This window comes from Crocodylus siamensis, chromosome 2, assembly GCF_052110815.1.
Source record: "Crocodylus siamensis isolate JL-2025a chromosome 2, ASM5211081v1, whole genome shotgun sequence".
NCBI lineage: Eukaryota > Metazoa > Chordata > Crocodylia > Crocodylidae > Crocodylus > Crocodylus siamensis.
The window spans coordinates 166451125-166476283 of NC_143396.1; the positions used below are offsets into that span (position 1 = coordinate 166451125).

Below are 25159 nucleotides of genomic sequence, written 5' to 3' on the forward strand. Positions count from 1 at the left end.
CTAGTGGGGAGTTAAGGTGTTTTTGATGCTTTAAGCATTGTGCTTGCTAGTTGGGAGGCTTGTTTGTGAAGTGTCTAAGAACAGGATAGACCAGGGCATCAAACTTATGGCCTGTGAGCCAGATCCAGCCTGTGAAACCATTCCATGCACCCCCTTGATAATCCAGCAGACTACCAGAAGCTGGGGGCAGGGCTAGCAGGGTATGATCTGCTGCCATATTTGGGGCTTCAGTGGATATGACCATAAGTGACAGGAGGATGAGCAAGGGCTATGCACTGCTGTCTGTCCCCTGCTGCTGGCCTCGGCCTCATGCTGCCACCTGAATACAGACCTGTGCCATGACCTGAACAGACCTGCTGCAGCAGCTGCTGCTGTCTCCATGGATCCACCCCAAAAGGAGCCCATTGGTCTGGATCCAGCCCAGGGCCCAGGGAGTTCAATACCCCTGGGATTGACAAAACAGTCAACTAGGATGGTTTAGGCAGAAATGATTATGGTTTGAGCAGGAGGTTGGATTAGATGACCTCCCGAGATCCCTTCCAGGCCTACTTTCCTATGATTCTATGAAGTTTTCCCCAGTGCTCCAAACCTAACAGGACACAAAGTGCCTGGCTGAGGAGGACAAAGGGTAGAGGGAGGAACTGACCTGGAATAAGAAGTGTCCCACCTTTGACCTGTGCTGTATGAACATGTATTTATGATGCTACAAATATATATATATTAGATTGATATAAATATATCTAATTGCTTCTTTCACCTTCCACCTCTGTAATGCTCAAAGGCCCCACTGGGGAGCACTGCTGGCAGTTGTATTTTGAAATAAAACCCCTGTTATTTCTAATCCCCAGACACTTGCATGTTTCATTCCTTCAGCTCATTTACATCCAACAGAATAATTACCCCTGGCAGTGTTATTTACCCCTGCACCACTGCATTTCCCACCCAAGGAGGTAGCTAGATCAGTGGAGTTATCCCCAGCCTCCATTCTAGGAAGCATTCCCTAGGTACAGCTCCTCTTGATGTGGCTTTTTGGAGAAAAGGTCACACAAGCCTAGGAAGCTTATAGATTCAAATTTATTCACTGGTGGCAGGTCTAGGGGTAGTGGGGGAAAAGGGAAAAACAAGAGGTGAAGGCTGATGTTGGGGGAATACAGCTGGGGGGTGGGTGGATCCTGATCTGTGTGTATTTTGGTAGGCCTGAGCTGAAAAATGCTGGTTGAGCAGAAAGTGAAACAAGGTGTGTGCATGGGGGAGAATCTAGGGTCTCAGGAACAGGAAGGCAGGGGCAGGGAACAAAAAGAACATAGAACTGGCAGATCAATAGTGACAAGTCACAATTTTTACTCTTCGTTGATGACAATTTGCTAAGCAAATGTGTCACCCCATAATGCAGCTGGAGAAATTGAGCATGCAAAGGTACAATGATTTGCACAGATAAGTGAAAGACCTGGGAACAAAACCCAGGCACTCTGAGTCCCAGCCCAGTACTCTCTCCACTAGGTCAAATTCCCTCCCAGATAGCTGAGTAGGTAAATAGATGGATACTATGTACTGGAATAGATGGAGAGTTATAAGGAAGGAAGGAGGGATAGACAGACAAACAGATACTCCTTCTGCCAGCCAGGTTCTACTCTGCACAAGCCACCATGTAGAGTGCCCATGCCCTGGTGCATGCCACATGGGTGCCCAAAGCATGATGGACAGGGAGGGCAGGCTCATGCACTGGGGTCGTTCACCCGGCCCATGAAGATGGGGAACCCATACTGGTCGTTCCACACCAGGAACAGGAAGGGCTGCTGCACCTCAAAGAACAAGGCACTGCGGGCCACCGAGACAGCCATGGCAGCCGCGGCCTCCACCCCTGCCTCGCTGAGCTCCAGCACAGCCCGGTGCTGCATAGCGGACACTGCCAGCTCCTCATCCTCTGAGATGCCACACAGGTTGGCATCGAAGAAGAGGCCGTAGTCTGGAAAACAGGCCATACAGAGAGCATTTGGAGAGGATCCCTCAGTAGCCCTGATCACTTAAGCTGCACATGCCTCAGGATCAGCCAGGCAGGGATCAGTGCTTCTGGGGCAGGTCAGCCAGGTCAGTTGGGGTCATCTGGGGGAAGGTCTCTGAGGGCACCTGAGGTCATAGGTCAGCTGTTCCCCCTCTAGGAAGTTATGCCATAACCCAGGATTGTCTGAATGGTGGCCTACAGGTCCTATGCAGCCTATGAGGGGTTAAATTATGGCTCCCAGGATCCTGCTCCCCCACTGCTCCAACTACAACAGTAGCTGCAGGGAGCTAAGGGTGAGCCTGGGGCACAAAGTGCAATGGGGGTGGGTGGGTCTGTAGGGTGTGCAGCTCAAGAGGGCTGCGGCTCACCCTGATACATCCTGTGGGGCATGCAGCCTCTGGTGGTGTGCCTGTGGGACAGGCAGCCCCCAGCCATTTGGCAGTTGGACAGAACTGTCATAGCTCAAACACTGGTCTCCATGCATCCCTGAGGAGTGGAATGACCCTGTTTCTAGGGCCTGTCCTCTCCTGCAGATTTTCCTTCAAACCACCCCACCTGTTCAGCAGCTCCTGGGCAGTGGCTGCGTGACACTTATAGGAACATCCCATATAGGGCTGGCTACATAACGGTGCCCTGCCACCCTTTTATGCTTTGGGAAGGGCAGTCCCCATCCAAACTTTTTTACCTGTGCCCCAGTGATGATCACCCACCCCAGTGCTTACCTATCTCTCCTAGGATGGCCATAAGGTCCTGGGAAGAGTCTAGCTTGAATTTGGGCATGGACAGTACAGTGGGCTTGAATGGGATGCCCATGAGTTTGTCCATCACGGCTGAGAAGAGTTCTGGGTTCAGCTTCTCCTCCACATCAGAGAGCATTTGGTTGACGCGCTGGGGAATGATGATCACCAGACTCATATTGTTGGACAGCTGCAGCCGTCCAAGCTGGGGAAGGAACAGATGCCTCTGAGTACCTATCCTGTGCTAGGATCACGTGTCCCCTGATCACGACCCTCCATGGCACAACTGAACCCAGATCTTCTACAGCCATGGATGCTTTGATTCCAGCATCTCCCCACACTGCTCCTCATTTTCCCACATCTCCTTCCAGGCTACTAGCTCCTGCAAACTAGCATTGTGCCATTGTCTTTAGTCTCAGAAAATAACAACTGCCTTTCCATGCACTGCCCCCAACCTGGGAACACAGTTTACACCACGGTCAGTGCTGTCCCCTTCAAAGCCTTCCTGCCCTTCCCTTTCTTGGCTTCGCTGATCCCACTCCCAGCATAGGCAGCTCTCACCCATGATGCATTTCATTCAAATCATTTTTCTTTCAATGGAATAAATCCCTTTCAACTATATTTGTGGCAGAATTACCCTGCTCATCTACCTGTGGACAGAATCTGGAAACAAATTGTTCTTCTGTATCAACACCCAAAACCCCTGGATTATTTAAAATGAAAAATGTGATTATTTTTTTTGCCTGAATTACTTTTTTAAACACTCCTTCCTAGCATACTTTTCTCAAATGTGATATTTAAATCAATCTTTTTCTTAATAACAAAAGACATATTTATTTCTAATAGAAAAATTGTTTTCTTGTTATTGGGGAAAAAACATTTCCTGCTCTAAGACAGGAACTTTTAAAAACCAAAATCAATTTTTAAAATGAAAAATCTATTTTTTTCTTACTGAAAACAGATTTTCTAACTAAGTAAAACATAACTGTTTTAACTTTGGTGCTGATTTTTTTGAAAACATAACACATTGGTTTCTCACTTATATCCATTCTTGCCAGTCCTCTCCTTCTACCTCAAAATGATTAGCATGGAACTATCAGAGAAGTAAACCTTTCCTATGAAAGTTATGGGGTGTGTGCCAGGCTACCGGTATACTTGAAATGTGGATCAGGAAGTGCTTGCAGCTAATCTAAGGTAAAATTTTATCTTGTGTCCCATCGTTGTTGCCTCTGGACACTTTCTAGGAAAAATCAAACTGAAGAAACTCCTTGCCAGGCAAACAGCTGCCCATACACAGACATACAACGTGCACTCCCTCCTCCCTGCCCTGACTCAGCTTCTGTGAAACTGATTCACGCAATTGAGATGGGGCACAGATCTGGAACTCAGGGGCCAGCATCGAACAACAGTGCTTCTGGGAAGCAGGAGAGATGGAAAATGCAAAGGTGAAGGATAAAATGGAGAAGGAGAGAAGAAAAGGAAGGAAGAGAAGGAAAAAGTGGCATAGATATGGGAGGTGAGCAGGCAGGACTTGCTGCTGGGACAAGAAGGCTGTGGCAGACAGTGCCCTGGTATTACCTTGGCCTGCAGGCTGGAATCAGTGAAGGAAGCTAGTGGGTACTTCTTGCTGGTCATCATGGGCACTTGGACAAAGCTCTTATCCTGGCGGTAGAAATTCTCCAGTTGGGTGTCCTTCACATTGAAGGTAGTCTTCCATTTAGCTGGAGGGTGAGAATGAGGAGACATAGCTAGGGTGTATGGCTGGAAGGGCTGGAGAGGCATAGGGTAGAGCCAAGGGGTCTCATGAGAGATGTCTCAGAGGCTGGGGTAGCTCTAAGGGGTTCCTCAGGGGAAGGGGTCTTAAGATGTGATCTCTGAAAGCTCAGCGACCTCAGAGGACAGTCCCTGAGGGCCCAGTTATCTGATGGGGCTGGTCACTAGGGTGCTGGGTATGGGCGGTGGGGATGTCCAAGGGGCACCGGCATGTCAAAGAGTTAGTTCCACAGGATTCAGGTCTCTTACATGTGGGTCCCTGGCAATGTGTGTATCTGGGGATGCAGGTATCTTAGGGGGCAAGTCCCTTGAGGGGCAGGGGAGTGGCTGTCTATGGGAGGAAGCCCACCAGGCCATGCAGTGCCATGTCCTTACACTTCAAGTAGATGGCACTGAGCAATACCAGCTGGACATCAGTTGCCAGATCCTCCATCAGTTTCTTGATCTTGCCATTAGTCTTCTCGCTCACCCACTTGTTGATGTGCTGGAGGTCCAGGGTCTCATTGCCACTGAGTGCCTGGGGCTGGCTGTCACTGAAGCGTCGTGAGTGGTTCAGAAAGGCCTTGTTTATTTGCAGGCCTGAAAGCCATGATCATGAAGATGAGGAGTTTGAAGCTCCTGAACCCACCCCCATTGCCAAGGCAATCCTACCTCCTTCCACATGCCTATATCATCTACCTGATACACTAAGACAAAGTTCCTCCTTGTATCTCTGTCTGCCCCTCTGCTGAGCAGAAGCGGATGTTCAGGACTCTGGTTTCCCACTAGGGGAGAAACCAATAGCATGGAATCTATATGTTTATATTAGTGTAACTTGTTTATTCCTACTTTTTGCCCCAGTCCTGAAACAGATGTGGCCACAAACAGCATGTGGGCTAACTCCCGCTTCAGAAATTTTAGACCAAATCCAGGTCTCAGCCTGCTGCACCAAGGACTAGTTCTAGTGGGAGAAATGAAGGATGAGATCAAACCCTCTTGCTGCCTGCAACAGCACATCCTAATGTGAACTGCACCATGAAACTAACAATGATGCAGTACATTTTAAAGTTGGGATACCGATCACAGACCAAGCATTGGAAAGGTGTACCATCACAGTCCCATCTTGTGACTTTAATCAGACCAGCACCTTCCTCCGCTACCTAAGTGGTGCTGTGGCGTTTTATTGGGACATGTTGCTGTGGCAGGAAGCCACCTTTGTTTCTCCCCAAAATCTCTGTGCTGTGACAATTTGATTAGGATGGGCCCAGCAGAGGAGACACACCCTTACCCTATCTCTTTAGGTAACCTGAGCTGGATACTTTCCTGAATGAGGGGGGAAACCTGCTCCCTCTGCCTACGTGACTGGTATCAGCTACCTGGGTGAGGGGCATCTACCTGGTGGGCTGGAGTCTGCTTGGCAACTAGTGATGTATTTCAAATTGGTTGGCTGACAGCCAACCGGAGCTGGCCTGCGCAGGACCAGGTGAATGACGTCACAGGGGCTATATAAGTTAAGACTGCCCAGGAGGAGGGGGCAGCAGCCATGCGAGGGACTCAGACTTTGAGAGGAGCTTTACCATCTGAAACTGCCTCTCTCCCCCATAACTCATGACTGAGGAATGGCTTGCCTCCAGAGGGGATCTCCAGCAGCCTCTGGATGATGCTTGTGAGTAAGCTACTCGAGATCTGGTTAGATATATAGCTGGCAGTAACTCAGGTGCGTGATCAAAAGGCTACCTCAGCCAGACTGTTTTGCTCTATGGGATTCCTATCATATTGGTCTATCTTGTTCCCTATTTTCACCCTACCCCTGTAATCAATAAAGTTCTCCTTTGAGACCAGTGTAGGAGACTTATTGAGGGGTGGGTCTAAATTATGCCTAAGAGGCCCCTTAGGTCTGCGGACTAAGGGAGACTTTTCTTTTTGACTCCTGACTTGGGGAAGTGCCCCAAGTGCCTGTACTGGGTCGAGTACCCGTCGGACTATTAGGCCTGTGTTTCCCTGAGGACACAGGGCCGAGAGAGTCCCTTCTCAAGGTGGTGGCAGCTATGTTACCCCCAGGCTAGCGAGTGTGCTCCAGGAAGGGGGTCAGCCGGATGTGAGGCACCCCTAGGGAGGCACTCGGAGCCTGGAAGGTGCTGGGGAGCAGGGAGGTGGGCGGCTCAATGCAGGAGCGCCCCCTACTGGCCTGCCACAGTTGCCACTTGTAATGTGACTGGAGGTGTGCAGAGGGGAGCACACAGCACCCCTGCCTCTTTGGTGACTAAAGTCTTTATCTGACCCCAAACCCACAGCAACTCTGCCTACCCTGGCTTGTATAGCTGCTCACCTTTGTGATGGAATATCTGGGAGGCAGTCAGCAAGGCCTTGGATTTGATGAGCTGCTTCAGTGGTCTGTGGACACAGGTGAGATCTGGAGGGTAGGAGAGGAGATTGCTCAGCCGCTCCCTGGTGTCACCCTGTGCCCCTGTTAGGGAAGGACAAGGAAACAGAGAGAAGAGGGGATCAGCAGGGGTAGGATAGACAAGGTTTGAGAAGAGGTCAGTAGGATCCCAGCTGCACCTGTAGCAGAGCCAGCCTGAGACAACAGCTTGGCAGATAGGTAATTGTAACCAGGAGTTGGGCTGGAGATTCATCTTACCAGGGTACCCCTGCCCAGCTAGGCACTCTCCCATCTTATCTGGGGCTGCACATCCCCAATACACCCTCCTGCCTCTGTGCCAGTAGGAACCCAAGAGGCATTGCTGTCCTAGGAGGTCTGCTGGCACCATGGCCAATAGAAATAGGATCCAGGTGTGCTGTTCTGGCAAGCTGGTGGGCCCAGTCTTGACATGAACCCACAGACATGGGAGAGGGTAAGTGAGGGGCCTATATTTGTGGTATTGGTGTGGGACTGGGGAAGGAGGAAAGAAGTATCAGGGGGTAGGACTGGATGTGAGAAAACAGTGTACAGTAGTAATGGTTGCATGTCAGAGATGGCTGTGTATATGTTTGTGCCTATGCTTGTGACTGGCTGCAGTGACTGTATAAGCAGTTGTATGTGTTGTAGACAGAGGTGTTTGTGCTTGATGATTGTGCGGGGGTAACGTGTGCCATGCCTGTCTGAGCATATTTGTGCATGATTGGAGTGGCTCTGTATTTGTGTAGTGGCTGCATGTGCCTATGAAATAGTTATGTATGCATACATGTCAGGTGGCTGACACCTACATATATATAATGGTCAGATAGCTGTGATGTGTGTAAAGATTGTGGATGTTTGTATTGTGGTTGTGCATGCATGGGTATTGTGTGTAGGGATTTGTATACATGCCTGTGACTGTCATGTGCCTCTGCTGTGTACTGTAACTGCGTGAGTGATGGCTGTGTGTTCACGCATGTGTGCATAGTAGTTGTGCACATTCACTGGCTATGTATATGATGGTTGTATGTAGGATAAGTGTGTACTGTATGTTCATGCAGTGGTTTTGTGTGAGCATGCAGCAGATGTATGTGCATGATAGCTGTGCATGCTTATAAATAATGACTGTTTGTAGGGGACTGTGTAAAGATCTGTGCATGTAAACGCACTGTGAGTGTATTTAGTAGCTGTGCATGCACTCACTGCCCTTACCCAGCAGGAGATGCGAGATGCCCAGTGCCACGTTGAGGGGTGAGAAAACCATGTTGGTACCCATGCCCTCCATTTGGCCTGCTGTCTTGTAGAACTTCAGTGCAAAGTCGGTCAGCGCCCTCGCCACCCGGGCTTTATCCTCCAATGAGACCGAACCGCAGGTGCTCCACGGGTCATCGGAAAGGGTGCACCGGGGAGGCGCAATGAGGGACACAACATGTGGGGAGATGGGGTCTGGTGCTGGCACTGGCTCAGTGGAGTTTGCTTCCACAGGTTCAGTGGTGATATTGGTGTCTGGCTCCACAGCACCCCAACCTCCCAGCAGGTATTCCTCAGGACCCCAACCCAGCTTGCTTGTCCTGTTAGTCTCCTGTTCGTCTGCTGTTCTCACATCAGGGCTGAAACCTGTAGTCTCCTCTTCACTTGATTTCACCTGTGCAGCTTCCTGTGAAAATTTCTGGTCCTCTGCTTCTCTCCCCCAAGCTGCTTTGTCCCCTTCCTCCTCCTCAGGAACTTCCTTAGGCTGTGGCATGTTCTCCAGAATGGGTGTGTCATCTTGTCTGATTTCGCCCAGAAGCTCAGAAGTGGGACCAGCATTCTCACCCTCCTTGTCTCCAGCGATGTCCTCGTTGTTAGTCAGCTAGGAGAAATCCGTAACAATCATCAATTTTATTGGCTCTATGTCAGCTGTGTTCTTGGGGCTTGGACAAAAGGAGAACAAGCCAACAGGTAAGTGGGATTTGGGGGTAATGGACTTGAGATTGGAAGACCTTCAATTGTTTAGTCTGGAGAAGATGGGGGCAGGAGAGGGGGGCGGAGGGAGGATTTGACATGACTCTTCAAATAGACAAAGAATTGTTATAACAATGACGGTGCTCAACCATTTTCTGTGCTCACAGGGGGCAGGGCAAGAGGTACTGGGCCAAAATTGCAACAGTACAGGTTTAGTGTAGATACTTTCCTGCTCTCAGGGTACATCAGGGCTGGAGAAGAGGCCTGAAGAGGGTCTAGAACCCCAGTGCTCCCTTACCAATCTATTGCTGTGGTTTCTGCTTCCTGCCCTATCTGTCACCAGGTTGCAGAAATGAAGTTCTTAATGCAGGTGAGACAAACATTTGGTTGGACTGGCTTAGAGAAGTTGATTCTTGCTTTGAGCAGGGGGCTGGACTAGTTGTGAATGTAAAATATGTCCAATGTGTATACAGTATACAAATGCAAGAAGTGTGGGGAACAAACAGGATGGGCTGTGGTCTGTGAAAAGAACTATCAACTGATTGGTATCATAGAGACTTGGTGGGCCAGCTCTTATGACTGGAACACAACACTGAGGACTATGCTATTTTTCAAAGACAGGTTTGTAAAGGTGATGACATTTACTTATATATAAAAATACATACATTTGTTCCCTGGTTCAGGAGAAAGAAAGTAGGAGATAAGAGTATATTTGGGTGAAGATAAATGGTGAAAGGGCCAGTAGTGATACAATGGTGAGATTTATTATAAACCGTCATATGAAGAAAAAGAAGTAGATGAGGCAACCTTCAAAAAGAGGATAAAATTATGAAATGGTATCAATGGGAAACTTCAGTTTTATGGACATCTGGAAGAGTAGTACAGCCAAACATAACATGTCAAGCAAGTTTCTAATTTGTGTGGAGGACAACTTTCTCTTTTAGCAAGTTGAGGATACAGCTAAGATCATTTATCTTGGATCTTGTCCTGATCAGAAGGGAAGAACTGATGGAGGATGTGAAGGTGATGGAAAACTTGGAAGGAAGTGATCATGATATGATAGAATTAATGAACCTAGATGGAGGAAGCGTGAAGTCAGCAGTACTAGGACACTGGATTTCAAACAGGCAGATTCCAACCAACTCAAAGAGATAATAGGCATGGTGACACGGGAGGAGAGACTGAAAGATTAAGGGTGCCCAGGAGGGCTAGAAAGCTTCTAAAGGGCACAGTATTGGAAGCCCAACAAGAAGCTAGTTCAACATGATAATAAGAGACCAATGTGGCTCCACAAGGAGTATCTAGGGTGCCTCAAATACACAAGGAAGACATACAGGTAATGGAACAATGGGAAAGTCATCAAGGAAACATACCAGGAAAAAGCAAGATCCTGAAGCAACAAAAGTAAAAAATGAGCTGCGCCTGGCAAGGGATGTTAACGACAACAATAAGAGGTTCTATAAGTACTAGCCAATTGCGCATCAAGAATGATTCGGGGCTGGGGTGTGGGCAGGGACAGAGGCCTGTGTCCGTCCCCCCACTCCTCCCCTCACCTTCAGGGCCAGGCCTGCTCCCCCTTTCCTCCCCTCTGCTGCAGGGCCAGGCCTGCCCCCCGCCCACCGCCATTGCGGGGCCGGGCTGGGCTAGGTGCCTCACTGCCCACTGCTATTTTGGGGCTGGGCCCACACTCCCACCGTTGCGGGGCTGGGCTTGACACCCCCCCCCCGCCCGCTGCCATTTTGGGGCCGGGCCAGACTGGGCCCAGTGCGCCCCCAACCCCACTTCCTACTGCCGTTTTGGGGCCAGGCTGGGCCTGATGTGCCCCCCCCCACCCATTGCTGCTTTTGGCCTGGCACAACACCCCCACCCTCTGCCACCATTTTGGGGCTAGGCCTGCTTTGCACCCTGTCTGCCCCGCCCGCCTCAACCTGCCTCCCTTCCCCATGAATGACGGGGGTGGGGGCATGGACAGAGCACTGCCCCCAGCACCCCATGCTGCTGCCGCATCCATGGAGCAAGGGGTGGGGGGCAAGGCCAGTACACTGACCTCGTCCCATGCTCTGTCCACTCCATCGCTGCTGCCTCCCGGGAGCAGGGCAGTGGGGGGGGGGGGCAAGGCCAGCTGTGTTGGGCTCGCCCCCCCACCTCCATCCCATCTATGCCACCACAGCCACCTCCACGGAGCAAGCAGAGCTTCGCTCCACCCATTCCATCTGCTCTGCTGCCACTGCCTCCAGGGCTGGTCTCACCCCCCACCCCCTCGCTCCATCTCCTGTATCCCCACCCTCATAGCGGTACTCTGCCATGCTGCCACCTCCTGTCCATCAGCCAGTCAGCGTGTGAATAAAGCGTTATGGACAGACAGACAGGCTATGGCTTTTATAATATTAGAATATTGGCCAGAAAAGGAAGACCAAGGAAGTTATGGGTCTACCATGAAATAGCTAGGCGGAACTCTTAACAGAAGATACAAAGAAAACAGAGCTATTCAATAGCTACTTTGCCTCAGACTTCACAAAAAAAAAAAGCTGCATCCAGATACCTAGAAGGATTATTCTGGTAAGGAAGGTGACAAACTGAGGGATGAGATAGCAAATGAGACAGTCAGAGAGATTTTGATAGGTCAGAACAAATTAAAGTCAGCAGGATCTGAAGAACTTTATCCCAGGGTACTGAAAGAAATGACAGAGGAGATCTTGGAGCCTTTGGTAATATATTTATGAAGTCATGGGAGAAAGGCAAGGTACCAGAGGAATAGAAAAGGGACAATATAGTGCCCCTCTTTAAAAAAAAAAGGCAAAATGGAGGATCTGGAGAACCACAGGCTGGTTAGCTTCACCTTAATACTTGGGAAGTTACTGAAGCATATTATAATTACAAACATTTGGAGAAGAAAAGGCAGATCTGTAGCCAAACAAACTTGATCCCCTTCCTTAACAAGAAAACCAGAAGCTCCTGTTACTCTAAGGGGATACTGCAGCTGGCGAAGCTTACTGGGTGGAACCAGTGGCTGAACAAGGGCTGGCTGCGTTGTGAAGTAGGCAGTATCAGCTGGAATAGGAGCTACTCCTGGGGGAATGACTATCTCAGCAGGGAGGTGGGTGGGGGTTAGCTGCAAAGCAGTAGGCTGTACATGGGGCAGGCCTTGTTACACAGGAATTTTAGGCAGCTCCTGGTGCATTTAACCTCTGGATTGGCTACACATTAACACCTTTAAATGGCTTAAAGCACTCGTTATGTGGCTCAAAGTTATGCCATTCCAGGACAGAATTATCTCTGATCTGCATAACCCAGTTCCTATTCCATTAAGGTATGGCACACCCCGCACAGCTATGCTGCTCAAGTTGAAGTCCTCCAGTATCCCAGGTTGCAGTGGTCCCTCCCCCATATGGTGTTTCTGCAAGCAGCTGAAGATGGCAACAGCTTGAGGTGGGTCAGGGTTGGCGGGGAGTGAGGTGGGTGGTGAGGCATGGAAAGCAGGAGCCAGTGCCCTAGGATGTTGCTGCAGGGTGGGAAGAGCAAGGCCCAGCACAAGAGAAAGAAGAAAACCATGAGGCAGCTCTGAGGGTGCAGAGGACACTGTGCAAGGGAGACTCTGGCACTGGCTCTGCTGCCTGGCCCAGCAAGATGCTGACAGCTCCACTACTGTCCAGCCCAGGGCCATTGAAGCATGCTGCCCTGCTGGTTTCCACGTGGGAGCATTTAGCAGCACTGCCCACAACAGAGGGCAAGAGAGGTATCCAGAGGCTGATAGGAGGCTGAGACTGAAAGGCCAAGCCAGAGCCAGTGGGCCTAGCCTACCAGTCTGTAGCTAAAGTAATCTGTAGGCCAAGGCTGAGAAGGCCAAAGACTGTACAAGGGAGTAACTAGTGACAAAGTACCATCTGCAAGGCATTGGCATGGCTGTAGGATCAGAAGAAGGCCACAAATACCCCTTAAGACAACTGGTGCCCTGAGGCATGGGCAGGGCCAGGAGGGCCCCACTTAGTGTTTTTGCAGCAGCTGGGTCTGGTAGAGACACAATGGCCAAAGAATAGAAGAGGCTGTCTCTGGGACCCCTTTTTACAATCAAATAATTCCTTTGATTGAACTCCCTTGATTCCTTGTCAAGGTGTGGCAGGTAAGAGGAAAGGGAAAGTACTTCAGGGGCTAGAGTGGGGCAGGAGACATGTGGCCACCAGGGGCATCACAGCTGCCCCTGGGACCCAATCCTGTCACAGGTAGATGAAGGGAACACAGTAAATACAGTATACCTACACTTCTTCAAGGCTTTTGACAAAATCCCATATCAGCTTCTCATAACAAATTGGAGAAGTGTAAGCTAGGTAGATAGGCAACTGGCTCAATAGCAATGTTGCCAGGTCATAAATATGAAATTATCATCTTGGAAGTGTTAGAAATGTACAGTAAATGGAGTATTGTTAGAATATTGTTAGAAATGGAGTGTTGTTAGAACTGCACAGTTTGCATCTCGTACCTGATAAGAAAAAAAACACTGCCAAGGACTTTTCTTCCTTAGCTAGCCTTGTTACAGTTTTTTCTTATGCTAAATTACGCTCTCCCCCACTCCCTCCTCCACACTCCTCCTGGTTTTCACATGCAGATTACAGAAGCTGGAATTCAACTGACTGTGTCCTTGAAAGCGGGGGGGATTTCAACTCTTGGTGACCTAAAGAACTTTCTGAGCATGCGCAATTAGCTGATGCATATTCACCTATCCGCCCTGCATACTTAAGTAGTTAATTATAATATACATGCGATGGGTGAAGTGACGTGGTCACATGCATGTTTGTATGAACCGGAAATGAGTTGTAAGAGTTCCTGTTTCTGCACACGTGCCCAGGAGGGAAGGGATAAAAGCCAGCTGAGAATTTCCTCAGGGGCGCGGAGTAATCTGAGTCCTTTGACTCTGCTCCGACCCTATTTGCAAATACACCTTTTGTGCTGCTCATAAGTGTGTGTCTGAGATTTCTTCGCATGCGTGCCTCCCAAGAAACGAACCGCAATATTTTGCAACAGAAGCTCAAAATTATCGTATTTGCTGAAAAACTATCGTACACTGAAAAATATGTATATAAGTATACAAATAGGCATGCAAATACATCTTCCTCTTATTTACTGTATTTTGTTCACTATAATTGCCAGTAAGTGAGTGAGAACTGGGTCGTCGAAGTTAAAGCATTTCTTTATTATGAAGCAAGAAGTCATAAGAAAGTTTCATAGTTTGTAGGGTTGGAAGGGACCTGAGCAGATCATTGAGTCTGACCCCCTGCCATGGCAGGAAAGAGTACTGGGGTGGAACGACCCCAGCAAGGTGATTGTCTAACCTCCTCTTAAAGATCCCCAGGGTAGGAGCCAGCACCACTTCTCTTGGAAGTTTGTTCCAGATCCTAGCCGCCCTGACAATGAAGTAGCGCCTCCTGATATCTAACCTAAACCTACCCTCTGCCAGCTTGTAACCATTATTCCTAGTCACTCCTGATAGTGCTTGGGGGAACAGGGACTCCCCCAATGCCTGCTGGTCCTCTCTGACTAGTTTGTAACAGGCCACTAGATCCCCCCTCAGCCTTGTCTTGTGGAGGCTGAACAGGTTCAGTTCCCGTAGCTTCTCCTTGTAGGGCCTGCCCTGCTGACCCCTGATCATGCGAGTGGCCCTCCTCTGGACCCTCTCCGTGTTGTCCACATCCCTCTTGAAGTGCAGCGCCTGGAACTGGATGCAATACTCCAGCTGTGGCCTGACCAGTGCCACATAGAGGGGGAGGATCACCTCCTTGGATCTGCTTGAGATGCATCTATGGATACATGACAAGGTATGGTTGGCCTTCCTAACTGCATCCCCGCACTGCCAGCCCATGTTCACCTTGGCATCAATGATGACTCCAAGATCCTTTTCTGCCTCTGCACTGACGAGAAGGGAGTTCCCCAGCCTATAGGTATGCTGCTGGTTCTTCTTCCCCAGGTGCATCACCTTGCACTTGTTGGTGTTGAATCCCATCCTATTCTCATCTGCCCACCCCTGTAACCTGTTTAGGTCTGATTGCAGCCTATTCCTCCCTTCTAGCATGCCCACATCCCCCCACATCTTAGTGTCATCAGCAAATTTGAACAGGGTGCTTTTTACCCCCTCGTCCAAATCGCTGATGAAGGTGTTGAACAGTGCGGGCCCGAGGACCGAGCCCTGCATAACCCCACTGCCCACGTCCTTCCAGGTTGAGAAGGACCCATCCACCACCACCCTCTGGGTGCGGCCCTCCAGCCAGTTAGCGACCCATTTGACTGTGTGGGTGCTGACACCACAGTCCTCCAGTTTCTTAATGAGAACGGGATGAGAGATGGTGTCGAAGGCCTTCCGAAAATCCAGGAAGACTATGTCCACTGCTACCCCTGCATCTAAGGATTTGGTGACCTGGTCATAGAAGGCCACCACGTTGGTCTGACAGGACCTGCCTCTAATGAACCTGTGTTGGTTGCCCCTGAGCATTATCTCCCCTGCTGGCCCCTCGTGGACATGTGCCAGAATAATTCTCTCAAAAAGCTTGCCCGGGATTGAGGTAAGACTAACTGGCCTATAGTTTCCCGGGTCCTCCTTCCTCCCCTTTTTGAAGATGGGAACCACATTGGCCCTCTTCCAGTCCTCTGGCACCACACCAGAGCACCACAAGTGCTCATAAAGCCGTGCCAGGGTCCCGCAATGACCTCAGCTAATTCCCTCTGCACTCTGGGGTGGAGTTCTTCCAGACCAGGTGATTTGAATACATCCAGTCCCTCCAGAAGTTCCCTAACTAGTTCCTCACTAATCCTTGGCCTAGGTTCACCTCCCCTGGGGTTTAAGAGGGGCCCAGAGGGGGGTGGCTGCTCTGGTCCCTGCTCAGGAAAATGGAGGCAAAGAAATCGTTAAATATGTTGGCTTTGTCATCTGGTGTGACAACCAAATTTCCTAGTGTGTCCTGCAGGGGCCACATGTTACTCAGAACCTTCTTTTTGCCCGCTATGTATTTAAAAAAGGACTTCTTTGCTGATAGCAAACCCAAAAGTCAGTTAAGACTCCCTGAGAATGACTTGGGTTTTGCATATGCTGTATCAATTAGGTGCCTCAAAAATTATCATATGTTTTGAACACTTTTACTATTACTGGTCATACATCATACAACAGTTGAACTTATTGTACAATTACAATAATTATTGTACACCTGGCAACACTGCTCAATAGCTGCAGGCAAGGAGTAATTTTAAATGGTTCTATGTCAGAGTGCCAGAAGGTTTTGAGTGGAGCCTCACTGGTGTCTGTCCTGAGTCCAGTGATATTCAACATGTTTATTAATTATATGGATGCTGGAACAGAGAGCTTCTTGCACAAATGTGCAGATGACACAAAAATGGGGAAGAACTGAATATTCTGGAAGGACCTTGACAGTCTGGTTATCTACAACTCAGGAACAGATACAAGGCCCTGGCAGCTCTGGTCCTATGGGACCTGAACCTGTTTGGCCATAAGTTGTTTGAGAGTAGTTCAGGCTGGACATTAGAAGACACTATTTCACAATCAGGGCAGCTAGGATCTGGAACCAACTTCCAAGGGAAGTGGTGCTGGCTCCTACCTTGGGGGTCTTTAAGAGGAGGCTTGACAATTACCTACCTAGGGTAAGATGAGCCCAGTATTCTTTCCTGCCCAAGGCAGGGGGTAGGACTTGAAAATATACTTAGGTCCCTTCTGACCCTACCAAGTATGAATCTGTGAATCTAGGCAGGAGCCAAAAGGATGAATTTCAGTGCTGACAAATGCAAGGTGCTATACCTCAGAAAGAATAATCAAAAATAAAAATACAAAATGGGTGACAACTGGCTGGATGACAGCACTACAGAGAAGGATCTAGGAGTCTTGGTGTATCACAGGCCTGATATTAGTCTTCAGTGTTATGCAGATGCACAAAACGCAAATGCATTTTTGGTTTGCATCAATAGAAGCATTAGGTGCAAGACATGTAGGATTGCATACTCTGACTGAAGCTATTCCAGGAGATTTTTTTCCCCCCAGCATGATGTAATGACATTAATAGGGGTGCACTGATAGAGATTTTTTTTGGCCAATACCAATGGCCGATTTTTAATGAGCCATATAGGCCAATAGCGAGCCAATTGCTGATATGCAGCCTGGCAGCTTGGAGAGCAGTGTCTAGCTGGTAAGTCTGTTGTGGGGGAAGGGGCAAAGGGAGAGGGAAGGGGCATGGTGGGGACTGCAGATTGAGGAGACCCCAGCAGTGAGGGAGGGAGTGGGGCTGGGGCAGGTGGTGCACAGCTGGGGAGGAGCACAGGACAGAGCTGTGAACGGATCATCCAGGGGTTGCAGGTGGAGGGGGAGGTGTGGAGCCAGCTCCTGGTGCTGTGCATACCCCAGGAGGGCATGGGGGACATGTGCCCCCAGATCTGTGCATGAGGCAAAGGTAGGCTGCTGCTGTGGGCTGGGGTGGCACTGAGCTCTTCCTTGCGGAGGTCTGAGCCAGGTGGTGGTGGCGCTGGGAGGGGGGCTACAGGAGCAGGGCTGCAGCCACCCCAAAATTTGCTGTACTGCCCCCTCACAGCACTGCTGCCGCCTGCTCCAAGTGTAGCCCCAGTCCAAACCCCCTGCCAGGAAGAGCATGGCACCACCCCAGCCCACAGCAGCAGCCTGTCCTTGTCCCATGTGCAGATCTGGGAACATGTGCCTCCCATGCCTCCTGGAGTGCGTGCAGCAGCAGGAGCAGCCCCCACCCCATGCCTCCCAGATGAGCCACTTGTGGCTCCATTCTGCACCCCGCTCCAGCTGTGCAATACCTGCCCCTGGCCCAGCTCCAGCCCCAGTCCCACTCCCTCACTGCTGGGGCCTCAATCTCCCCCTCCATACACTCATAACAGACTTACCAGCCAGATGCTGCTCTCCACACTGCCAGGCTGTGTTTCTGGCCACCTGCGTACCGTGCTGTAGCTGTGCACATGCACAGGGCATTTATCAGAGACATTCTCGGCCACGTCAGTCGAAAAAAGCCGGTTGCCAATACCGTTAATTTTCCTTACATCAATGCCGATGCAATATGGGACTGATGTATCCGTGCACCTCTAGTCACTAATTGTACTGTTCAACCTGTTCACAATATCAATCTCCCAGATTGCTTTCAATAGTCATTGGAAGATCAATGCAGTCTGGCAGACTTCTGGCCAATCCAGGAGGGTTAACAACCCTAAAGACATGGGAGGTAACAGTGCCTCTTTATTCAGCACTGGTTAAGCCCCAAGTATTATGTACAGTTTTGGGTTCCATATCATAAAAAGGGTGTGGAGAAGTTAGAGTGCCTCCTGAGAGGGCAGCAAAAATACTAATGGGCTTGGAAGTCAAGTCATACTAGGTGAGGTTGAAGAAAGTAGTAGTCTGAAGTAGTTTTCAGATATCTGAAGGGCTGTCATAAAGAAGAGGGAGCACACCTTTTGCTGTTGCTGCAGAGAACAGGACACATACTGATGGCTTCAAGTTGCAGCAAGACAGGTTTAGACTGAATAACAGGAAAAAAAAACTTTGTCACTGTTAGAACAGTGAGGCAGCAGAATAGACTGCCTAGGGAAGCTGTAGATTCTCCATCATTGGAGGAGTTCAAGAAGAAGCTGGATAAGCATTGCCAGGAATTATCTAGGCAGTGTTTCTCAACCTCAAGGCACGCCCCCCCCCTTAATTTTCCTGAATATAGCAGCATGCCAGGAAGCCAATTGAGAATCTTAATTCACAAAAATTATGGAATGCTGCCTTGAGGCTGAAAAAGTTGGGAAACATTGAGCTAGCTAGTGCCAGGAGGGTGGAGGGCAGGGGAAGAACAGGACTTCACTCTGCTGTGCCCTGCTCTTTCCACCCCTCTCTAACTCTGGTCCATACTTGAGGGGGCAAGGGTGGTCTTTGAAGGCTGCTCCCTAGCATTGTTTGCCGGTGACCAGAGCCATCTGTCCGAGGAGCATGGGAGAAGTTGTGGGGCCAAGATGGACTGAAAAACATGGCTCCATTCATGCATCCATCCGTTTACGTGCCCACAGCAGAGTGTGCTGCTCAGAGTGTGGGGACAGGTAGTGCAGGTGTGCTGGATGGTTGGGGAGGGCAGCAGCAGCAGTTCTGAGAGGAGTAGCCAGGGACCTTGCTGGTCTGCAAGATGCTACAGTGGGTGCAGGGAGCTGGACGGTAGGAGGAGAGTGCTTTACTCCTCACACACAGGCTAGACACCACAGCACCCCTCAAAGGATCTCATGGCACTCGGGGGTGCTGCAGCACCCTGGTTGAGAATTAATAAACTAGGAGTAGCTATCCTTATACTATACTATGGGTATTTTCCATGCTTCTGGGTTTTGCTGACTGCCAAGTGGGGCCAGAAAGAAATTCTTTCTCCCTCCTTTTGCTATATGTGCCAGAGATTTTTTTCACCTTGCTCAGAAGTGTTGGGTGTTGGTTGCAGGCAGGCATGGGGATTTTGACTGGGGTGTGCCAGTGTTCTTCCTGGGATTAAAACGCAGAGGGTTTATCCCCTCCACTCATGGTCAGACAAATCACCACATTTAGGGCCAGGAACGAATTTTACTTCACAGTCAGATTGATATGGACTGTGAAGGTTTTGCCTTCCTCTGTAGCAGCTGGCATGGCCTTCTTTTTTCTTGGATATCTCAAGAGTATTTGAACATGTCTTGCAGTGGCAGGACGCTGACCTCCATTGTCCCCCGCTTTACCTGTAGCAGATTATGGTGCTATGCTTTGTGGCTGTGTGATGGGGTTGACTGTGCAGTTTTAGTAACAGTATAACCCAGGCATATCCAAGGGTGTGTCCTATTCTCAGTCGGATGGGATGGGTAGGCAGGAGGGGGTACTGTGAGAGGGATGCCAGAATTTCGAGCGGATCCCTCTTTCCTCTATAGAGTTAACCCAAGCCCAAAGTTCTTAACTATATACAATTTATTGAGTTATAATATACATAAACATAAACCTAAATGTCACATACATATATTTACACAGTGAACACTAACTAATAACCAAGGTCAAACCCTAAATAACACTATTTACCCATCACAATAAAACAATTTCAGCAGCATCAACACAATACAGCATCACAATACATTTAAATTGCAAAATATAAGGTGCAAACAGAAACAAGCTTAATAACATCTATTCCTTAATATAGTCCCCGACTCATGGCACGAGATAGTCCTTCCAATGGGGTCCCCTTGAGGTTTGTCCAGGAAGCACCAGGGGCCCCTCCCCTTAGGGCCTTGACTAGGGAGGGGGATGCTCACCCAGTCCTTTCTCTGGGGTTGCCCGCCCCAAATGTCTTTCCCCTTTGGGACTCTTGGGCCCAATGACTCACACACCCTCAGGTGGCGGTGGTCAGGGCACAGCTCGATGGGGTCTCCTCTGCTGGAGCGCCTCTCCAGGTTTCTTCCACGCCTCTGGGCTCCTCCCCACCCTGTGCCCCACTCTGGGCACCAATGGCTTAGCTTCTCTCAGCTGCTACATCACTGCTACTGGCTTCTGGGTGCTGGGCCTCATGCTGCAGCACTATTTCCCCATGCCCTGGCTTTGGCACCGAGGGCTCTCTTAGCACAAGCCGGGCCCTTCGGGCTCCGGCCATCTGGCCATCCTCACGCCGGGTGCCTAACCCAAGCAGCCTCTGCTGCTCCCTGGCTCCCAAGACTTGGGCCTGTGCACCGCCTTGGTGCACTGTAGGACCTGGCCGCTTGCCTGGAGATGGGGCCTGAGCCTGCTCACTGTGGCCCCCAACGCCCTTGCCCCATGCGCTGCTCCATGCACTGTGTGGCCCACTGGCCCTGCTGAGGTTGCAGGCTTGAGCCAATCCTTGCGGCTCCCAAAGCCTGGGGTCTGTGCACCGAACCGCGCACTGTGACGGGCCCGAGCCATCTCACACTGCTTCCAGGGCCAGGTCTCCCCACACCGTTCCCGTGTGCCATCAACAGCCTGAGTGGTCTTGTACTACTCCCAAGGCTGCTTTACCTGTGGTGGTTTCAGGAGCCTTGGACCTGTTGCCTGCTGGGGGAGAGCTCCCCCGCTTTTCTTGGCTCCACTCTTCTTGATTCCCTCGCTGCATCTGCCCAGTGTGCTGAGCACGCTGAGCTTTTATTTATATGGGAGGCCTGTCCCCAGAGTCTGCCAGACCTGCAAAGCACAGTCTTCAATCAGGTCCAGGGGCTCCTCGCATCCTCCACAACCTCTGAGCAGGGGCAGGGTAAGCCCCTCCCAGCTGTTGCCTGATTGGTGGAAATGTTCCACCAATCCGCAGTGTCCTTCTCCAAGTTGGGGTTGCCAGGCAAAAGCAGTGAGCCAGCCACAATAGGTTAGACCAGGCTTGTCCAACATGCGGCCCATGGGCCACCAAGGCATTTTATGTGGCCTGTGGTGCTGCAATAGGAAATGAAAGCAAACACGGTTTACTTTTGTTCCTGCCCCTTGTCCCCACCCCAGCCTCTCAGCACCTTCCTAATGGCTGCTGAAGGGCTGGGGAAGGGACAAGGATCCCACACACACCGTGTCAGCTTGACGTTGCCGACGCGGTGCATGTGGGAAGAGGAGTACAGACCCGGCCCGCCTCCTCCCATCCCCAGCACCACTTGGGGAAGCCACTGCTTCCTGGCCCCAGTAACTCGCCACTCCCCGCCCTCAGGGGAGAGGCAGCCCAGCTTGGCTGTCCAGACCCGGGTCGCTGGCAGAGTGACGCAAGCAGGTGCCTCCTCCTGCTGGGCTGTCAGCATTGGCTGCACTGCGCGGGACGGCCCTGGGCTAGGGCGGAGCCTGCGCTCGCTGCGCCCTGAGGTGCCGCCTGGCCCCAGCTCTGGCTCCCTCCAGCCCAGCGTGGCATGGCGATGCGGACCCGCAAAGGCGGCGCAGCGGCCAGGCTCGCCCTCGTCATCTGTCTGTGCCACCTCCTGCCTGGCCGGGGGTCCCTGCCTTTCATGGGGGAGGAAGGCTCAGGGCAAGGGTTGTACCCTGCGTTGCTCTGCTCTGCCTCAAATAATTGCCCACCCCAGTCTAGATCAGTGGTTCTCAACCTTTCTTGTACCAGGACCCAATTTGTAAACATAGATGGTCAGTCTTGACCCAGTGTCCCTCACTGCTCCTACCTCCAAACCCCAGTGCCCCAGTGTGTGGGGCATGGGGGGCCCCAAGTAGCCCCTTGCAGGCTGAAACTCTGCCAGCCCACAAGAGAAAAGCAACAGCTGTATGTCTTTCTTCTTTAAAGGAGAACCCATTTTTAAAGTTTGCTCATGACCCTTTCATATATTCTTGAGACCTACTTTTGGGTTGCAACCCATGTTTTGAGAAACACTGGCCTAGATGACACCCGACCAGTGCTGTCCAAAATCTTTTTTAACACCTCCAAAGATGGAGAGTCCACAGCTTGCCCAGGCAGTCTGTTCCACTCCCTCGCTGTTCTAACCTCTGTGAACAGAGAGCTGGTACTGGAAATACAGCGAGGTTTTCAGGCTCTGTTCTGAGCCTTGTCAGTTAACAGATGGACAAAAAGAGAAGGGGAAGAGGTTTTCTCTTTAATTTCTACCTCCTCCCATTGGCAAGAGGCTGTTGGAAATTTCTTCCCAAGGTCTTGGTTGACTGGTGGCAGGATGCCTGCTGCCTCATGGGGTCCAGGTCAGGTACTGATTTTATTGTTTTTATTTTGGATTTTAAACCACATTTCCAGACCCATTTCATTGTCACTTCCTGCAACTTCATTGGTGTCAAAGGTCACATGACATCACTTCCTGATGTGATACCACTTCCTGTGAGATCTTTGAATATTGCTCGCAGGCCCACTGGGTGATAAAAAGTTTGTGATCCAGCCCCACATTCAAAAAGGTTGGACACCCCTGGGTTAGACAAAGAGTTGTATGGGGTGGTTCAGATAGGGATGATCCTACCTCAGGGTTTGGACTAGATCAGAGGTGGCTAACCTGCGGCACATATGCACCCTCTATGTGTGGCACAGGGCACTTCAGAGATGAGAAAGGGCAGGAAGCAGAAACCACAGAGCAGCAGATTGCAAAGGGGAAAGGAATCAGAGTGGCATTGAGGGAGGATGTGGGGCTTATTTGTGGCATGGTTGCCAAAAAGGTTGGACCCTGCTACACTAGATGAGCTCCAGAGGTCCTGCCCAGCCCTACTTTTCTATGATTTCCAGGGAGCAGACTCAAAGAGGTGGGTATTGCTAATGCACACTGGACTGAGTGACACTGTTTACCCTCCCTCTTCCCCCCCCTTTTTTTTTGCACAAAGGACTTTTTCCTCAAGGCTGAAATTTCTGAGGCGGTGGTTAAAGGTTTAAAATCTGGATCTTCATGTTTAACACCCAGCATATATTCAGTTTCTGGTAACTGAAAACAGAAACATTCCAGGGTTCCAGTGAAAAGCTTCAGTGAAACCAAACATTTTTTACTAAATGGATGATTTTTTTTATTTGGTTTTCACTTGATGGTAACAAACAAACTGATAAAACCCCAAACCAAGCCAACGAAACAAACAAATCCTCAGCTGTGCAGTTGCCAAAGCTCAGCTATTTTCACTTTCAGATTTACACTGAATAAACACTTCTGATAACGTTCCCATTTTCTGTAATGAAAACCTGAAAAACAGTCAGGCAGGAAACAGCCTTTTTATCAGGCAATTTTTTGGTTTGCTTGAGTACAGTTTTGAATTTCCGTCACTTTAAACCCTAAAACTTTTGCAAAAAAATGGCAGTTTGTTTGCCAAATATAGAAGAAACTTCTCTTTTTATGAAACACCCCAGAGTTTTGTCAAAATCTTTGGTTGTTCTAGCTTAGGCTATCTTTGTCTACCAGGTGGAGAGTCAAAGCTCCCCCAGGATGTGCCAGCTGAACCCCCAGGTGGACAGCTCAGGCGAGGCACATACCTCCATGTCCATTATCCTCTGCTGTGCCATGTGAATGTGGCTGTGTACTTTGGCAAATGGGGCACAGAGTCCAGTGTCTAGATATGCTGTGAGCCACTGGGTCCCGCTTCCCACTGTCCCCCTTGCTGCCTCCTCAGAAATAGGATATGAAGGATGGGTACATCATTCCCTGCTCACCTGAGGCACGTGGAGACTTCTGGTGGGTGGATTACATGACTTCTAGGCTTAGCGCAACACATTCACCCATAGTGATTAGTGTTAATCATGGGGCCCCACTCCCTAGCTTAGGAGCACTTATTTCCACCACTCCAAGGGTTAACATCACCCCATATCCCTCTTCCAGAAGGAGAGGACACCCGCCCCCCACCCCCAACCGCTCCACTTGGAGGAATGGTGTGTAAGGTGTTAAATCTGCCCTTCTAGCACACAAGGCAGTTAGCAACAACCTCAAGTTTCCCTGGGATTGAAAACTTAAAATTCGTGTCCCCCAAGGAAGGAGAAGGGGTCTCCAGGATCAGAAGGAAGGGGGTGCCCAGGGCGTGGACTCACAGCTGTGAAGTTGTCTGCAAAGGCGATAGCCAGCCACACTAGGATCAGCCAGTTCCTCATGGTGGGGGATCCTGCTGAAGCAACACTGAGGAGTCAGTCCCCACAACAGCACACTCCCAACACCTCCCCAGCACCATGCCTGGGCCAGACTGTGGGGTGGGGAGGGCAAACTCTTCCCAGAGTCCTATGCCTCTCCACCCGCCCCTATGTCCACTGCCTGGTCATCCCCGGTATCTGTCTGTCCACTCACCCCTTGTGTCTGTCCACCCCCACTTCTCCCTGGCAACATTCATCCGCTCCTCTACTCCTTCTGGTCTGTTTGCTCATTCCCCCTCCCCCATGTCCATCTGTCTGTTCAGCTCTTGTGCCCGCCTGCCCACCAATCTCCTGCATGGCCTGACCTGTCCATGCTCTGTGCCTGTCTGCCCATCTGGATCTGCCCACCTGTCCAGTCTTTCTGTGCCCATCTGCCCTCTTTGTCTGCATCTGCTTGTCCCTTTCTGTCTGTGCCTGTTGTTATGTCTGCCACTGTGCCTTTTACCCACCGTGCTTGTCTCTGAGCCGGTCTGCCTCTGCCCCTCTCTCTGTCTGCGTATCTGTCTCCCCCTCTCTCTGCCTGATTCTAGCTCTGCCCGCCTCCTGCCCCCCCCAGTTCTTTCGCAATCTTTCATCACATGTCCAGTGTAGACACTAGTTTCATCTGGTGGCCCCCCCTCCTCAGCCCAGTGGACAGGAAACCAGGCAGAGAGACTGAGTGAATTTGGTAGGAGGAGCAGAAGAGGAAACAACAAAACCCATAAAGAAGAGGGAGTGGGGACCCCTACTTAGCAAAAACCTGACCTACTCCTTGCCCTCCAGA

The 25159-nt window shown here is 50.3% G+C and overlaps 1 protein-coding gene across 2 annotated transcripts; it reads right to left on the minus strand.

Annotated features, from left to right (window-relative positions):
• Positions 1-1056: 1056 nt before the first annotated feature.
• SERPING1 (serpin family G member 1) lies at positions 1057-24938 on the minus strand. 2 transcript variants are annotated; one of them, XM_090032120.1, is made up of 8 exons: positions 24846-24938; positions 24301-24371; positions 8102-8741; positions 6821-6958; positions 4888-5091; positions 4318-4460; positions 2725-2944; positions 1057-1966 (listed from the first exon to the last, which is right to left on the minus strand). In XM_090032120.1, the coding sequence occupies exons 2-8, from the start codon at positions 24358-24360 to the stop codon at positions 1716-1718; spliced, it is 1656 nt and encodes a 551-aa protein (XP_089888246.1). In that variant the 5' UTR covers positions 24361-24371; positions 24846-24938; the 3' UTR covers positions 1057-1715. The 2 variants fall into 2 exon arrangements, with proteins under 2 accessions (XP_089888246.1, XP_089888247.1); XM_090032121.1 differs by having other exon boundaries at positions 24301-24374; positions 24846-24913.
• Between the last annotated feature and the right edge of the window lie 221 nt (positions 24939-25159).

Bases quoted from the DNA above. Each gene is read 5' to 3' on its own strand.
- SERPING1 (XM_090032120.1), bottom strand. From the start codon at position 24,360: ATGAGGAACTGGCTGATCCTAGTGTGGCTGGCTATCGCCTTTGCAGAC. The intron at 8,742-24,300 runs GTGAGTCCACGC...GATTTCTCCTAG, and splicing joins TTGCAGACAACTTCACAGCT to CTGACTAACAACGAGGACAT. The intron at 1,967-2,724 runs GTAAGCACTGGG...CCTGTTTTCCAG, and splicing joins GGCCATCCTAGGAGAGATAG to ACTACGGCCTCTTCTTCGAT.